The sequence below is a fragment of the Alosa sapidissima genome, chromosome 11, assembly GCF_018492685.1.
Source record: "Alosa sapidissima isolate fAloSap1 chromosome 11, fAloSap1.pri, whole genome shotgun sequence".
NCBI classification, from domain to species: Eukaryota; Metazoa; Chordata; class Actinopteri; order Clupeiformes; family Clupeidae; genus Alosa; species Alosa sapidissima.
In genome coordinates this window covers 24,051,221-24,068,720 of record NC_055967.1, presented here as the reverse complement: position 1 = coordinate 24,068,720, position 17,500 = coordinate 24,051,221, and the positions used below count along the sequence as shown (strand labels likewise).

Here is a 17,500-nt window from a genome sequence, read left to right as displayed (position 1 = left end):
TATATGATAGCTTAGTTCCCTTTATTCTCAAGGTAATAAATACCTCATTAGAAACAGGTATATTTCCAACTGCTTTTAAAACCGCTGTTGTGAAACCTTTACTTAAAAAGTCAAATCTTGACCATACCAATCTGAGCAACTACAGGCCTATATCAAATCTACCGTTCCTGAGCAAAGTACTTGAAAAAGTTGTTTGTAATCAGTTAAATACCTTCCTCAACGAAAACAGTATCCTTGAAAAATTCCAATCAGGTTTTAGATCAAATCACAGCACAGAAACGGCTCTAGTAAAAATAATCAATGATCTCAGACTGGCTACTGTCTCAAACCTTATTCTTCTGGATTTGAGTGCGGCATTTGACACCATTGATCAAAGCATCCTAATTCACCGCCTTGCGAAGTGGGTGGGTCTCTCTGATAATGCTCTAAACTGGTTTCAAACCTACATTTCTGGCAGAGATTTTTATATCAGTCTAGGAGATCTTGTATCTGAAAAACATGACTTGCCTTTTGGTGTGGCCCAGGGGAGCTGCCTTGGTCCCCTGCTATTTTCCCTATATATGCTTCCATTGGGAAACGTCATAATTCAGCATAATGTAAACTTCCACAGCTACGCAGATGATACCCAATTGTATATTTCTGTGGAGCCAACTAACCCAGATGGCCTTTGCTCCCTCACTGCATGCCTAACCTCCATTAATCAGTGGATGAGCAAAGCATTTTGAAACTAAATGATGACAAAACAGAGGTACTTTTGGTTGGACCAAAACTAAAGCGAGATATTGTTCTTAGTAATCTGGGGAACTTGGCGCACCAGGTCAAACCAAAAGTAACAAGCCTCGGTGTCATCTTAGATGCAGAGTTAAGTTTTAAGCCCCATATCAGTAAAGTTACTCAGACAGCCTATTTCCACTTGAGAAACATTGCCAAAGTGCAAGTTCCCTTTTTAACTCAACAAGATGCAGAAAAACTAATTCACGCCTTTATCACTAGCAGGTTAGACTACTGCAATGCAGATTTCACTGGTCTTCCCAAAAAACATCTAAAGAAATTGGCACTCATACAGAACTCTGCAGCTAGACTTTTAACTAAGACTAAGAAGAGAGAACACATCACCCCTGTGTTGGCTGAACTGCACTGGCTCCCTATTTCCTATAGAATTGATTTTAAGGTTATGTTAATTACTTACAAAGCTCTAAATGGCATAGCACCTTCATATATCTCTGAGCTTTTAATATCTTATCAACCACAAAGGAAACTTAGATCATCCAATTCTAATCTTTTAATCGTACCCAAAGTGCTCCACAAACAAAGTGGAGAAGCTGCTTTTATCCATTATGCCCCCAAACTATGGAACACCCTGCCTCTGTACATCAAGCAGGCGAGTTCAGTAAATATTTTTAAAAAAGATCTGAAAACATACCTGTACAGGAAAGCTTTTAGTTAACTCATCTTATCCTGTAGACTACTTTTTCAGATTATTCTACATCTGCTGCTATTGGAGGGCGCAGCCAGCCAGAAGCAGATGGGCTCCCCCTATTAAGTCAGGTTCTGCTCAAGGTTTCTTCCTGGAATATGGGAGTTTTTCCTTGTCACAGTTGCCATATGGCATGCTTGTGGGGGGTAAGAGGGTTAAGGCTGCCAGTCTTATGACATGTCATTTTCTATATTTTTGATATGTTGCTGAGTGGATCATAAACGGCCCCTAGCAATGAAGAAAAGTGATTGCTAATGACTGACTGACTATTATTGTGTTACATGCTTCAAATGTAAAGCACTTTGAGCTGCATTCTGTCTATGAAAGGTGCTATACAAATAAAGCTTATTATTATTATTTTTATTATTATTATTATTATTATTATTATTATTATTATGTTGTTGTTTCGTCTCTTTGTCTTCTCATACGTCACAGTCAGAGTTCACTCATGCTCTCACAGATTCATGAGCAGCACCAAGGATGAAGAGCAGGCATTCCTCTCACAAGACTAGAGGATACATTGCTGATACAAGATATCATAGCTGTGGGATGCCCATGGGAAAATATCAAACTGTAGTATCCATCTGTGGATGACATCTTCTTGAGGTCCAGTGTAGTTCGGTTCTGGCCTGGATCCAGTATAGTTCAGTTCTGGCCTGGGTCCAGGGCTCATTACAGGCTTGTTTGGATCGCTGCAGCTGAGGGTGCGCTAGTGCCTAATTATGCACATAACGTCAGACTTCTGTTGCAATTTAAAAGGGCTCCTAATCGCTTAGTCACCATTATGGGGCAGGTTTTGGATCAAACACTGGTGCCGTGGTCCACAGGGAGCTCAGTACATGCACAGTGTTTTAGTGAGAACCAATATCCCCTCAGTTCTGTAAGTCCTTAAAACAGCCCCCTGGTTTCCCTTTTCCTCTGAGAGTATTGCGTTTTCATTTGTTCACGTGAGTGAGCTTTTGAAGAGACTCATGGAGGAGAGGGTTATTATACCTAATTACCAATATCTTGTTATCATTAGTGTTTGCTAACATTCGTAACCCCAATGAGATTCTGCTTCAGATTATATAGCATTAGCTAACATGCCTGAGTTTGCTTTAGCATACTGTCTTTCTACTGCTCCTTCTTGATTTCACATGGATTGTTTATATTAGCATTACCAGTAGTAAGAACCAGTGAGACTCTAGCTCTAATCCATGGATCCTTTGTAAAATATACACCAGCGCTGGCGTTAGCTTTAGCTGACCTCTTCAATCTCAGTGTGTTTATCCCTGTTGAGGCTCAGAGGTTGTCTGAGGTATTCCTGAGGGGCAGTAATGGTGGCGGTGCCAGTGTACAGTCTGCCCCCCCACAGGGAACCACATGGCCTGTACGCTGACTGGCCATCCATCTTGGTGCTAAAGAGGACAGCCAACACACAGATACACACACAGTGGCCATCCTAGGGACCCCAGGCAAATAGGCCATTGGGGCCCAACAAAGTAACAACACCAAACAAACTATACAACAGTATACAAATATTTCAAAATATTTGTGTAATTTGTGCAATTTTAACGAAGACTATTACAAACTATAGAACAAGTGCAAAAGAATGTGCAAATGTGATCAGTCACTACTTATGGCAGAGCTGACAACTAGCATTGTTACAAGCCATCCTCCTTGGCTTTAAAAAGATGGCCCCTTTGGTAATTGCACTGTTTTACTATTGGACCATTAATGCTTATCTTCATGCAGGCTGTCAGACTGTTGACCTGCAGCCTGTTCCGCAAGTCTGTCCTGATCTATACACCGAGAGTGAATGAAGTTTAGATCATTTTATAGTTTTGTGTAATATGAATGGAATTTGAGCTCGGAACGCTTTTTAATTTAGAGCCCGGCTGGCCGCTCTGTTCCGCTCCCATACCGCTCACACCACGAGTCTGAGGCCTGCCCACTAATAAATCCAAGACCGTTAAATTTCAAAGATATTGGCCATATAGCCTAAGTTCGTTGATGGGGATGGAGTTAGCTAAATAATTTAGAAAGCATACGCGTAGGCACGGATGGGCCTGGACGGGCCTAGGCCAGTCTATTGTCAGTCTTGCGCGTCCGATTAGACGTGCAAGTTAACACTGTGCTGAGAGCAGGTGGCTGTTTACTCGGCCGTTTCTCCAGTCAAATTCGCGTCAGGTCAATTTAGCTCCCCGGTCCCAAAGAACTAAGAGCAACGGCAATATAGTTCACTCAGAACATTTATTTTAAAAGACTGCAACACTGATAGTGCAACAACGAACAAGCTTGGCAACATTAACTAAAGGGATCAGTCGGGATTAATTGCCAAAAGAACGAAAATGACAAATCACGCAGTCGGCTAAATATTTTAAACTTGCGCCAAACGGATGAACCCAGCATCGGTGCGTCGCATAAATTAAAACACAAATTGAAGCAACAACTTAATCATTGGACAACCCTACTACTAAACCTTAGCCTAGAAATCTAGACGCACCCTAGCGGCGGCAAATTAATTTGCTCAGCCTGTACGTCTAGTAGCAAACCATAGGAATTTCTATTGGCTAACACCGTGGATGTTATTCAATCACAGCGCTCTATTTTGTTAGAGAGTCTTAAGGCGGGCTTAACAGGATAACGACAGTCCTGCGACGGTGAACAACAAGGAAGGTGGCAATGGCGAACAAAGAGCGGTTGTTTGAATCGGCGTTGGCATCAACTTTGGAGGAGTTGGACTTGTGCTTTTCTTTGAAAGTTGAGCAACACAATGCACTTAAGTCATTCCTTTCGAAGAAGGATGTATTTGCCGTTTTGCCGACCGGATACGGATATGGTCGTAGCGCTGGCCTATTGCATGCCTAGGCAGTTTGAAAGACAATTCTCTGCCCGCCCCTTGGATTAAGCGAGGTGAATGGCTCGATTCCAGACTATACATTTCAATGATATAGGATGGCCCGCCAGGCTAACTAAACCTTTCCATAGGCCTGCAACGTTTATGACATAAAAAGTGGAATATAAACGCATTTCATCGCACCTGACAATTAAACGGAGCTGTGGCTGTTCGCGATTTGACTGATTCTTGAGAACGAGGAGCGAGATATTTGCACCGCTCAGCTCCACTCACTAGCTCTGATTCGGAGGCATATCACATATGTAAAGATTATAAAATCTAATTATTTTTCGATTAATGACACGTTTCTTCTTATTTTTTAATGCATTCTGCGGAGAAGGGAGATTGGCGTTGGTCACGGTTTGGAATGAAAGGGAGAAAACAGGACAAAGTAACACGTTTTTTTTTTTTTTTTTGACGACGTAGTTAAGGCGGCAGGCTCGTTTTGCCAAGGCGGCCGCCTTGACTGCAAAGTGCTGCGGGAAACCCTGAGTTAGGGCTTAGGCTCAGGGTTTAGGAAGGGTCGTCAAGCTTTCTGGAAGTTTCTTTCCAGGCTCACCTGTATGGTGTAGTAAGTATATGGCATAAGTAACGTAGGCACTGACGTCCATGTAGATTCCAGAGGGGTAGATGATAAAGGTTTGTCAGAGCTAGGGCTTACACTCACACACACAAACACACACACACACACACACATGCACACACACACACACACAGGGATACCAAAGAGTTGTCATCTGCATCAACTTGATTATGGCGTTAGAATCTTTTACTGAAATGCAGTCGGCGGTGAAGAGGCAGAACATAAGAGAACACAATGAGTCTCTAATGCTCATGAGGAACATAACAGAACACGAGTCTCTAATGCTCATGGGGAACATAACAGAACACGAGTCTCTAATGCTCATGAGGAACATAACAGAACATGAGTCTCTAATGCTCATGAGAGAACATAACAGAACATAACAAGTCTCTAATACTCATGAGAGAACATAACAGAACATAACATGAGAGAACATAACAGAACACAACAAGTCTCTAATGCTCATGAGAGAACATAACAGAACATAACAAGTCTCTAATGCTCATGAGAGAACATAACAGAACATAACAAGTCTCTAATGCTCATGAGAGAACATAACAGAACATAACAAGTCTGTAATATTCATGAGAGAACATAACAGAACACAACAAGTCTCTAATACTCATGACAAACATAACAGAACGCAACGAGTCTCTAATACTCATGAGAGAACATAACAGAACACAACAAGTCTCTAATGCTCATGAGAGAACATAACAGAACATAACAAGTCTCTAATGCTCATGAGAGAACATAACAGAACATAACAAGTCTCTAATACTCATGACAAACATAACAGAACACAACGATTTTCTAATGCTCATGACGAATATAACAGAACATAACAAGTCTCTAATGCTCATATCATGACGAATTCAATTTCATTGAGAGGTTTCTGCAGAGAGCAACAGAAAAAATGAAATGTAGCTATTCACTCCTAAGTGACTAAATGACTGATTAAGGCCATTTCCTAAATATGAAATGTCCGTCTGGTTCCCGAGTCTCTCTTTAATCCCCAAGGCACAGCTGGGATCGCCGAGAACCGTTTACCAAATGATATTTCATCTGAGTTTCTTCCTCCGCTCCCCTGAGTCCGCCCCTGCCCTCGCCATTATGTGGGTCAGGTTAAGTAGTCTGTTTTTCTCTGTTCTCCAGCATGGAGAGGGCCAGTAACTGGGCAGCTCTGCAGAAACTGGGGCACTGGGAGCCCAAGGATGCTCCATAACAACATGACCCCTCAGTCAGCCATTAAAGAGTGAACACGGACCAAACGAAAAGCAACCAAGTCCACGTAGCGGAATGTGGCGAGGTGCAGCATCCACCTTGGTCCACACAGTGCACCCAAGGTGAACTAGTTACTACCCGTTCCTTTAGTTTGTTGTTCATGGGGGTCTGTGTTAAACACTGTTCATTCCCAGGGGGTAGCATTGGGGGTAGGGAACCCGCAGGATAATCTTGGCCTGTTTCCAGAAGGCTTTCTCAGAGAACATATGAATATGTTCCGACCGGAGGAGTTTTTTCTGCTAATTTTTTGATGTTTTTTAAGCGCTACTCCAGCTCAGTGCCACATGGGCAGTTGCAATAGTTATAGAAAAGTCACAAGAGTATAGATTTAAACAAGTTTTTTTTATTATTTAAATGTGTAGATTTAAGCTTGTTCAGATTTGGCTCATTTAACTGAATGAATGAGTGTTGGTTGGCAGGACACTGTCACCCTGTGAGGATACTTCCCCCTACATCTTCAGTGTGTTCTTTGTGTTTTTGTTTAGGTGTTGTGATGATTTAAGATTGAGTAAAGCAGTTGAATGAGAGATTTGTTCAGGGCTTACTTATACTGTATGATGACGATGGGGGTTTTTTTCAAAGAGAGAGAGAGAGAGAGAGAGCTCTACCACATGTATTTGGAGTAGTTTACACATGCACTACACACACACACACATACAGAAATAAACTTTAATTTTTTTTAATTTAACATTTATTGAATAGACTAATTCTACATTTCTTTCTACATTCATCTATGGTATAATTTCAACACACAGCGAAAATGCACAGACCACGGCAACTTTATTTTGGAATGAGAAGATAAGGTTCTTCCACAAAGCCTCTCTAGTCTCCCTAAATACCACACTCTGCTGCCATGGGAACTGTAACTGTAACTGTCATGACAACCGCGTTTCCACAAAGACAGTGGTGGACACTAAGATGTGAGATGGACTATGGGATGGGTCAGACAAGATGGGTGTTGTGGTTTTCTCTCCCAATCTGAAGGTCGAGCGGTTGAGTTTAGACGGCGGTGGCGAATCCCACACGGTTGTTGGTACGGTCGTACACAGAGTAGTACTCCCTGAGGAACACATCTCCCAGAATCCACAGGGGCTGTCCGTTCTGAGAGGGCAGATAGGTGGGGGTGATGGCAACGCTGCATCCATTTTCACCCTGATTCAGGAAGACAATCAGAGAACACATTAAAGCAACAGAATGTAAGAATGGTTATTTAGAACCCTAATCGCCCATTATCAATTCTGGTTTCACTCTGCCACCAATGTTTAATTTCTTAGGTTTCCACCGTTTTCTATTTCTACCCCACACACCAGCACCAAAGTCTTTTAAGTCTGTTAAGGTCAGATCGGCTCACATCCTTGAGGAGTATCTGAGTTTGTGTGACTGACAGGGGTGACTGTTTGCTTTCAGTGTGACTGACGGGGGGAGACTGACGGACTTACGGAGATGATGTAGGCAGAGGGGGGCAGAGGGAAGTCCACTCCGTTGATGGTGAAGGTCAGGGTGGGCAAGCTGTTCACCTGGCTGCAGTCAACAGTGGCCTATGAGAGAAGGAGCAAGAGAGGGAGAGAGAGAGAGAGAGAGAGAGAGAGAGAGAGAGAGAGAGAGAGAGAGAGAGAGAAGGGAGAAAGAGAGAGAGGGAGAAACGGAGGAGGAGAGAGAAAGATTACAGATCTCAGAGACTCTCTAGTTAGTTAGTCTTTTCTTACCTACCTGTGCTCATGTAAACATTAACAGGCTAGCACGCTAGCTCCTGCCTACCTGTCCATTCTGGTTCTGCTGAGCGCCGAAAGACTGCATCAGGTAGCTAATGAACTGGCTGGGAGCAGTCAGCATGGACGTGCCAGTGTCCACGATGGCCTGGCAGCCCTGGGAACACCAATCAGTGGCCTGATTGTTCACCTGGAATCTGGAGGGAAAGAACATCATTAAGTCCACACACACATGCACACACACACACACACACACACACACACACACACACACACATGGACACACACACACACACGGACAGACACACACACACACACACACACACACACACATGGACACACACACACACACACACACACACACACACATGCATACACCCACACACCCACACACACACAGAATACACAGAGACTGTACATGCATACACACACACACACACACACACACACACACACACACACACACACACACACACACACACATACCTATAAATACTTGTATTATTCATTCTGCTAAGCTGCATCAGTTTACTAAATAGAAGAAGCTCTTAGAGTGTAGTGAGTTAAAAAGACGCTGGTAGGAGCTCCACGTACTCCTCAATGCCGATCTGCCAGTAGCTCTCAGAGGTGACGGGGGTCCAGTAGATATCGCCCTGGTATTTGTTGGGGTCCACTCCGCCAAAGGCCACCTCGCTGCCCCCACTCTGATCGCTATGTCCCCACAAACATGACAACACACACCGGTTAACACACACCAGTTATCACACACCAGTATACAACAGAAACATACCAGTTAACAAACACCAATCAACACTCACTGGTCAACACACACACACACACACCAATTAGTGATCAGTAAACATACACCTGGATATTTATAACTACTCCCGCTGTTCCGGCAGGGTAAGGGAAAATATATTGTGTGGATGTTGGCAGCTTGCTGAGTTGAAGCACAGGTGTAACTTTAAAACTGCCTTAGAGGAATAATTCTGGCCTCAGATGTTCATGACGCACTGTGGATTCTGTCAGGATGAAATGGGCTGCAGGTCACTGGTATGGCAGCAGGTATGACAGTAGGGGGTTTCTTTAGTAACAGGTGTGACTGTACTGTAGGTGGTGGCAACGGGAAGGAATGACTAAAAGTGTTGCTGCTATCGTAGCAGATGTTGTTCTAGGTGGTTGCTATAGGAACAGATGCGGTTCTAAGTGATTGCTATAGTAGCAGATGTGGTTCTAGGTGGTTGCTATAGTAACAGATGTGGTTCTAGGTGGTTGTAATAGTAACAGATGTGGTTCTAGGTGGTTGCTATAGTAACATATGCGGTTCTAAGTGATTGCTATAGTAGTAGATGTGGTTCTAGGTGGTTGCTATAGTAACAGATGTGGTTCAAGGTGGTTGTGGTAGTAGCTGGCGTGACTGCTAAAGCAGACTGTGGGGGATTGTCACAGGAGCCACTGTGACTGTAGCTGTTCGCTGTAATGGAATAGCACCCACTGTACCAGGTGTGGGGGGTAGCGCCAGGTAAGGGTAGGTGAGGGCAAGTGTGACAAGGTACAAGCCGGACCACAGGGGTAATGGAACAGCACCAGTTGTGCCATGTTTGCCAGAGCTGTGCCAGGGGAGGGCAGATATGACAAGGTGCAAGTTGGAGCAGGAACAAGCCTGACTGCAGGCCTGATGGAACAGCACCAGGTGTGACAGGTGTGGCGGCTGCGGCAGGGGAGGCCAGGTGTGCCAGGCATGCCAGGGGAGGACAGGTGAGGTTACCCGGACAAGTAGAAGGCGAACATGTTGGCTTGCAGTAGCCCCTGCTGCATCATGGTGTCCATGACGGGCGTCTGCTGCCCTGCAGAGATGGCGGGGTAGGCCAGGCCCAGGATGCCATCGAAGTTTGCCACTACGAAGTTCTGCCCGGGCTCGTTGGTGCTGATGCCCACCTCCTGGTTGGTGATGACAATGCCAGCGAGCTGTACGGGGTGGGATGACACACAAAGTCAGGGTGGTGCTGCTGGGGTAGCAGAGAAGAAACTCAAGGGCAACCAGCAGGGGGCGCCAAAGCTGACAGTAGTAGGTGTTTTACAGGCCCAACTGGCCTAGTGTCTAACGTGAGCCTGTCTCCTAAGTGTGTGTGTGTGTGTGTGTGTGTGTGTGTGTGTGTGTGTGTGTGTGTGTGTGAGAGAGAGGGATGAGGGGCTTACGTTGACGGTGTCATAGCCGAACTGACCAGACAGGCTACCGGCTCCGTAGGGCAGGTAGAAGGTCTGACCAGAGCTGGACCAGGTGGAGGACTGCTGGGGGTTGAACTGGGTGTGGCTGGCTGGAGATCCACACACACACACACACACACACATACACATAGTGATAAATAAACAATAAAATAATAATAATCACACACAAACACATATACACACATTATGTACAGGTGTGCATATATGCCCAGATTAGGGGCACACACACACACAGAGAGAGAGAGAGAGAGAGAGAGAGAGAGAGGAGAGAGAGAGAGAGAGAGAGAGAGAGAGAGAGAGAGCTCCATGACAGAGAGGAGCACTGAGGAACTGCACCCTTTGTCTACGGTGGCCTGTGAGGGCGAGACTTACTGCAGGCCTGGGTGTTGCAGTACACAGAGTCCACCCACAGGTTGGAGGAGCCGGTATCGAAGAGCACCTGGAAGGACTGGGGAGGGGTGCCGATGGAGATGGCACCGTAGTACTCCATCTACAGGCACAATGTGGCATCAGTGCGTCAGTGCCAGGCTCACCCACAGGACCCACATGCTTTCTCTGCCATCGCTGCAAACTTACCAAAGCTTATTTTACCAAATGTCATTTCATGCATTTGTTTACACTTCTGATGAAGCATGCAAACAATACAATACCAGCACAATAGTACAATACACAGTGCAGTAACAGCATTTCACATTGATACAGGCGCTTTATCTAGATGCCCAAAGCACTTTACAAAGGTGTAGCAGCTCTGGGTGATGCACAGCAAGTGTAAGTAACACACACACACACACACACACACACACACACACACACACACACTTACATCCATGTAGTTGCTCATGGGGTCGACACACAAAGACACACACACACTCTTTTTTGTCCATGTAGTTGCTCATGAGGTCAATGGTGGAGATTTAGGGGCACACACACACACACACACACATACACACATACTTACGTCCATGTAGTTGCTCATGGGATCAATGGTGGAGGTGGCGAGGATCTCGGGGGGCTGGTACTTGAGGGCGGGGTCAGTGTAGGGGACCCTCACTCCCCTCTCCATCAGCTTCTGCCTCATGGACTTCACCCTCACCAGAGGCACCCTGGGAAACACACACACACACACACACACATACACACACACACACACAGGCACACACAGGCACATACACAAATGTATTAGAAATCTTTTGAAGACTCTTCTATATTTTGCTAAATCTAAATCCGTCAGGTGCAATAAAATAGTAACTACACCTGAAGTCCACCTGTGATACACCAGGTTGTGTACTGTATATAGACACCCTGTACACAGCTATTGGTGTGGTGGTGTATAGGGTAAGATGAAGGCTAGAGTGGGGGACACCTGTGTGTGTGTGTGTGTGTGTGTGTGTTTGTGTGTGAGAGAGAAAGACATACCTGTGCAGGGCCTCAGACATGACGGCCAAAGCCAGAACGATGATCAGACTCTTCATGGTGGCTCTTCTCTCTCTGCTCCACAGCACAGCAGCTCCTGGGAGGAGACTGGTGCTCTTATATAGCCAACACAGCGGCCTACAACTCACACACACACACACACACACACACACACACACCTGGGTCTCTGTGACCTCCCTCTCTCTCTCTGTCCCCTGAGACAGCAATTTATATAATATATATCAGCAGGATACGAGATTTTGCCTACTGTATGTTTTAGTGTGTGTGTGTGTGTGTGTGTGTGTGTGTGTGTGTGTGTGTGTGTGTGTGTGTGTCCGTGCTCGCGTTGATGAGAAAAGTACATGCATGCAAGTATAATGATAACAAAGGCACTTTGATTGGACAACACACTCAACACAGACTTTGTGATTAGACACTTGATTGACTTGTGATTAGAAGTGGAGACACTTACTCAAAGAGAGAGAGAGCGCATAACTATGAGCGGATGTGCAGCAGTGATCATTTATTGTTTTGTTGTTATTCTGAGCAGAGGAAGACAGTAGGACTCCATTCATGAAAGCACACACACTAAAACTAACGTCGCATTTTGAATCATATGCAGGTGCCCCATGTTTGATTGTATGTGTGTGTGTGTGTGTGTGTGTGTGTGTGTGTGTGTGTGTGTGTGTGTGTGTGTGTGTATGTGTGTGTGTGTGTGTGTGTGTGTGTGTGTGTGTGTGTGTGTGTGTGTGTGTGTGTGTGTGTTCGCTCCATGCAGGATGCGGCCTAATGTTTTGGCCAGCTCAGCTTTGTTTCATTATTTGTGACAAATCCTCCTTAAATGTTTTTCATAGATGGAGAGGGTTTTATTATCAGTAATGTACCATAATACATGTTTTATATTGAAGAGGGTTTTATTATAATGGGATGTGGTTCTGCAAGCAAGAAGAACATTTGTGCTTAAGGAAGATGTTTTTAAGTGAAATGGAAGGCATTGCTTTTATAAATGGACTTATAATCAAATAAAAAAAACAATCTTTTCTCACTGCAGAGAACACAATCCTATACCAGACACAGGTATGGATGGATATGGATATTTTTCCATTTTTATGTGTGTTCAGCCTGTTTACCTTAATCTGACTGTTGTTTACCTTATTCTGACTGTTGTTTAAGAGTGGGACATCTATTTATTGTTTCCCTGTCGGAAATAGATCTGGTATATTGACCATAGCCTTAACTAAACGCTGACACAAATGTCATTACTATGGCTGTGTATCTGCAGAACATGACCAATCAAAGTCAGAAATGGAAAATAAATAAAGCCTTATCTTATCTTATTAAGGCCAACGTGGCTCTAACTCCTGATATCCAGATAAACACTATTTAAGTTGGAAAAAGAGTCAATGTTTGTATTGACTCTTTGTGTGTGTGTGTGTTGGCCAGCTCAGCTTATTTTCATTATTTGTGACAAATCCTCCTTAAATGCTTTTTATAGATGGAGAGGGTTTTATTATCAGTAATGTACCATAATACATGTTTTATATTGAAGAGGGTTTTATTATAATGGGATGTGGTTCTGCAATCAAGAAGAACATTTGTGCTTAAGGAAGATGTTTTTAAGTGAAATGGAAGGCATTGCTTTTAAGTATAAGTATATATACTTTTTTGATCCCGTGAGGGAAATTTGGTCTCTGCATTTAACCCAATCGGTGAATTAGTGAAACACAAACAGCACACAGTGAACACACAGTGAGGTGAAGCACACACTAATACCGGCGCAGTGAGCTGCCTGCTACAATGGCGGCGCTCGGGGAGCAGTGAGGGGTTAGGTGCCTTGCTCAAGGGCACTTCAGCCGTGGCCCACTGGTCGGGGCTCGAACCGGCAACCCTCCAGTGGGCCATGGCTGCCCCTAAATGGACTTATAATCAAATAAAAAAACAATCTTTTCTCACTGCAGAGAACACAATCCTATACCAGACACAGGTATGGATGGATATGGATATTTTTCCATTTTTATGTGTATTCAGCCTGTTTACCTTAATCTGACTGTTGTTTACCTTATTCTGACTGTTGTTTAAGAGTGGGACATCTATTTATTGTTTCCCTGTTGGAAATAGATCTGGTATATTGACCATAGCCTTAACTAAACGCTGACACAAAGGTCATTACTATGGCTGTGTATCTGCAGAACATGACCAATCAAAGTCAGAAATGGAAAATAAATAAAGCCTTATCTTATCTTATTAAGGCCAATGTGGCTCTAACTCCTGATATCCAGATAAACACTATTTAAGTTGGAAAAAGAGTCAATGTTTGTATGTCATTTTAAGGTGCTGTATCCAGTAATGCAACTCATATCTGCTTGTATTGTGCAGTTTGTGAATGCAAGATTTATGAAAGGATAGAGACAGCAGAAAAACAGCTTCACACCCAAGATCAAGTCAAAGTCAAAGTCAAAGTTTGCTTTATTGTCAATTTCTTCACATGTCAAGACATACAAAGAGATCGAAATTACGTTTTCCACTATCCCACGGTGGAGACAAGATATATTTTACCAATTAGGTCCACAGACAAACATAACATTCAAGTAAACAATATAAAAAGTAAAAATAAGAAGGCACATACAATGAAGAAATAAGAGCAGCAAAATTTGGGTTGAAATTGTGCAATTGTGCATCCAGTAGACAGGACAACAACAACAAGTTGCAAAGTGTGCAAGTGTACAAGTGGAGTAGTGCAAGTGGAGTAGTGCAAGGCAGCCATTGTGGGTCCAAAGTCCAGGATGTTATGTAGCTGAGGGTGGAGGGGGGAGAGGGGAGAGAGAGTTCAGCATCTTAACAGCCTGGTGTATGAAGCTGTTGGTGAGTCTGGTGGTGCGGGAGCACAGGCTTCTGTATCTCTTCCCAGAGGGCAGTAGGTCAAACAAATTGTGAGTGGGGTGACTTGCATCACTCACAATTGTGGTCGCCTTGCGGGTGAGGTGGGAGGTGTAAATGTCCTTCAGGGAGGGGAGTGAAGCACCAATAATCCTTCCAGCTGTGTTCACTATGCGCTGCAGGGCTTTCCTGTTGTATTCAGTGCAGCTTCCGCCCCACACAGCGATACAGCTGGAGAGGATGCTCTCAATGGTGCCTCGGTAGAATGTGGTCATGATGGCTGGTGGAGCACATGCTCGCCTGAGTTTCCGCAGGAAGTACAGGCGGCGCTGAGCTTTCTTCGCCAGTGATGCAGTGTTGGTGGTCCAGGAGAGGTCTTCACTTATGTGCACCCCCAGGAATTTAGTGCTGCTCACCCTCTCCACTACAGCACCGTCGATGGTCAGTGGCAGTGTTGGGTGTGACCTCTGCACCACGTGGTCAGAAGGTCGACCTCCAACCTGTATTGAGTCTCGTCGCCCTTGGTGATGAGACCCACCAGAGTTGTGTCATCAGCAAATTTCACTATGTGGTTATTGCTGTAGGTTGCAGTGCAGTCATGTATCAGCAGGGTGAAGAGCAGCGGCCTGAGCACGCAGCCTTGGGGGGCCCCCGTGCTCAGTGTGATGCTGCTTGAGATATTGTTGCCAACACGTACTACTTGAGGCCTCTGACAGAGGAAGTCCAGTAGCCAGTTGCAGAGGTAGGTACTGAGTCCAAGTTTGTCAAGTTTGCAGATGAGTTGTGGTATTATGGTGTTGAATGCAGAACTGAAGTCTATAAACAGCAATCTCACATACGAGTCTCTTTTTTCCAGGTGGGTGAGGGCTGGGTGGAGGGCAGAGCAGATTGCATCCTCTGTGGACCGTTTGGCTCGGTATGCAAACTGGAAGGGGTCCAGGGTGGGGGGGAGAATGGATTTGATGTGTGACATGACAAGCCGCTCAAAGCACTTCATGATGATGGGTGTCAGTGCCACGGGGCGGTAATTATTGAAGCAGAATGGAGCAGTTTTCTTCGGCACAGGTATGATGGTGGCAGCTTTGAAACACTATGGGACGATGGCTTGCTTCAGGGAAGTGTTAAAGATGTCTGTGAAGACATCCTTAAGCTCCTCAGCGCAGTTCTTCAGCGCACGACCTAGGATGTTGTCTGGGCCTGCTGCCTTACGGGTGTTGATAGCAGCAAGTGTCCTCTTCACGCTGTCGGCAGAGAGGCACAGGGGCTGCTCGTGTGGAGGGAGAGGAGTCTTCTGTGGGCAAGTGCTGTTTTGTGCTTCAAAGCGAGCAAAGAAGCCGTTCAGATTGTTGAGCAGAGGGATGTTGCTCTCACAGCTCTGTGGCGCGGGCTTGTAGTCCGTGATGGCCTGAATGCCCTGCCATAGGCTTTGTGCGTTCCTGCTGTCTTTGAAGTGGGTGGTTATCTTGTGAGTGTATTTTCTTTTTTTGTTTCCTTGATGCCACGGGACAGGTTGGCTCTCGCTGTTCTCATGCCAGCTTCATCCCCAGCTCTGTAGGCTTTGTCTCTGGCCCACAGCAGCCTGAGGACATCCCCTGTCAGCCATGGCTTCCAGTTAGCCCGAGTGATGATGTCTTTTGTGTGGGTCACATCATCAATGCACTTGGTGATGTAAGAGGTTACAGTGTCTGTATACTCCTCTATGTCTGTCTGGTTGTTGTAAGTGGCTGCCTGCTTAAACATTTCCCAGTCTGTTGTGTCAAAGCAGTCTTGAAGAGCATCAGAGGCTCCCTCAGGCCACACTTTTACCTGCTTGCGAACCGGTTTGTTTGCTTTCACTCTTTGTCTGTATGCAGGCATTAGCATAACAGTGATATGGTCAGAAAGTCCAATGAGGGGGAGGGGGGTGGCTTTGTATGCTCCTTTGTGTGTAGTGTAGACCAGGTCCAGGATGTTGTCTCCTCTTGTTGGACAGCCTGGTAAAGTTCACTAAGAGCCGTGTTCCTATCGCTGTTATTGTTGGTAGGCGGGATGTATACTGCGACTAGCAGAATTGCAGTAATTTCCCTTGGCAGGTAAAAAGGACGGCACTTTATGATTATAAACTCCGCCAGTGGTGAGCAGTGTTTGCATACTACTACAGTGTCCCGGCACCATTCGTCACGGATGTAAACACAGATTCCTCCTCCTCGTGATTTTCCTCCCTTTACAATGGCCCTGTCTGCTCGACAGCATGCTAGCTGCTCCAGTTGTACAGCAGAGTCCGGAATGTTGTCATTTAACCAAGTCTCAGTGAAGACGAGCACACAGCAGTTACTCACTGTCCGGTTCGTTGATCTCACCAGTCGTATGTAATCCATTTTGTTGTCCAGTGATCGTACATTTGCCAGGAGAATGGAAGATTATGCTTCTGTGGCATCTAAGCTCAGATGTGCTATTATGTCAGCCGTGGCATTCATTCATTTTGTATTGCATTGCAGCAAGGGATTCATCAAGAATGATTTGAGAGGGAGGTTATGTATCATATTATATGGTACTGATATGTCTTCACCCGCAGATGGAACACATGGTGTTTATCGAGCCTTGTTTAACGTATGGCAATGAGTCTACTGTTCATTTGCTTAAACCTGAGATCAAAACCATAACTCAGTACACATACATTTTCACATGGCATCACAGTAAACCACTATCAATCAGCATGATAAACAGTATGTGTGTGTGTGTGTGTGTGTGTGTGTGTGTGTGTGTGTGATGCGTGCAAATGAAGTATGAAGATCTATTATCTATTATGTTCTATTCTATTCTATTTGGTTCTGTTCTGTTCTGTTCTATTCTTCTCTTCTACTCTATTATGTTCTGTTCTGTTCTGTTATATTCTATTCTATTCTACTCTATTGTGTTCTATTGGTATGTTTTACAAAGGACTGGACCCCAATTCGCAAACCAAATGTACCTGTCTGGCTATTATGGGTCCAGATAATGAAATGAAATTAACTGTGGTGGAGTTGCATAAAAGGGTAAAGGAGGAGAGAAAGAGGCCCCTCTTGTAGCTT

At 44.8% G+C, this 17,500-nt stretch overlaps 2 protein-coding genes across 2 annotated transcripts in view; one reads left to right on the top strand and one right to left on the bottom strand.

Moving 5' to 3' along the window:
- Positions 1-17,500, top strand: part of mapk8ip2 (mitogen-activated protein kinase 8 interacting protein 2) — a 65,378-nt gene that overhangs the window by 27,137 nt on the left and 20,741 nt on the right.
- LOC121723764 (gastricsin-like) lies at positions 7,222-11,632 on the bottom strand. The gene is made up of 9 exons (XM_042109850.1): positions 11,577-11,632; positions 11,119-11,263; positions 10,533-10,650; positions 10,131-10,249; positions 9,700-9,899; positions 8,526-8,642; positions 7,981-8,128; positions 7,650-7,760; positions 7,222-7,374 (listed from the first exon to the last, which is right to left on the bottom strand). Exons 1-9 carry the CDS (start codon positions 11,630-11,632, stop codon positions 7,222-7,224), a joined length of 1,167 nt encoding a protein of 388 aa, XP_041965784.1.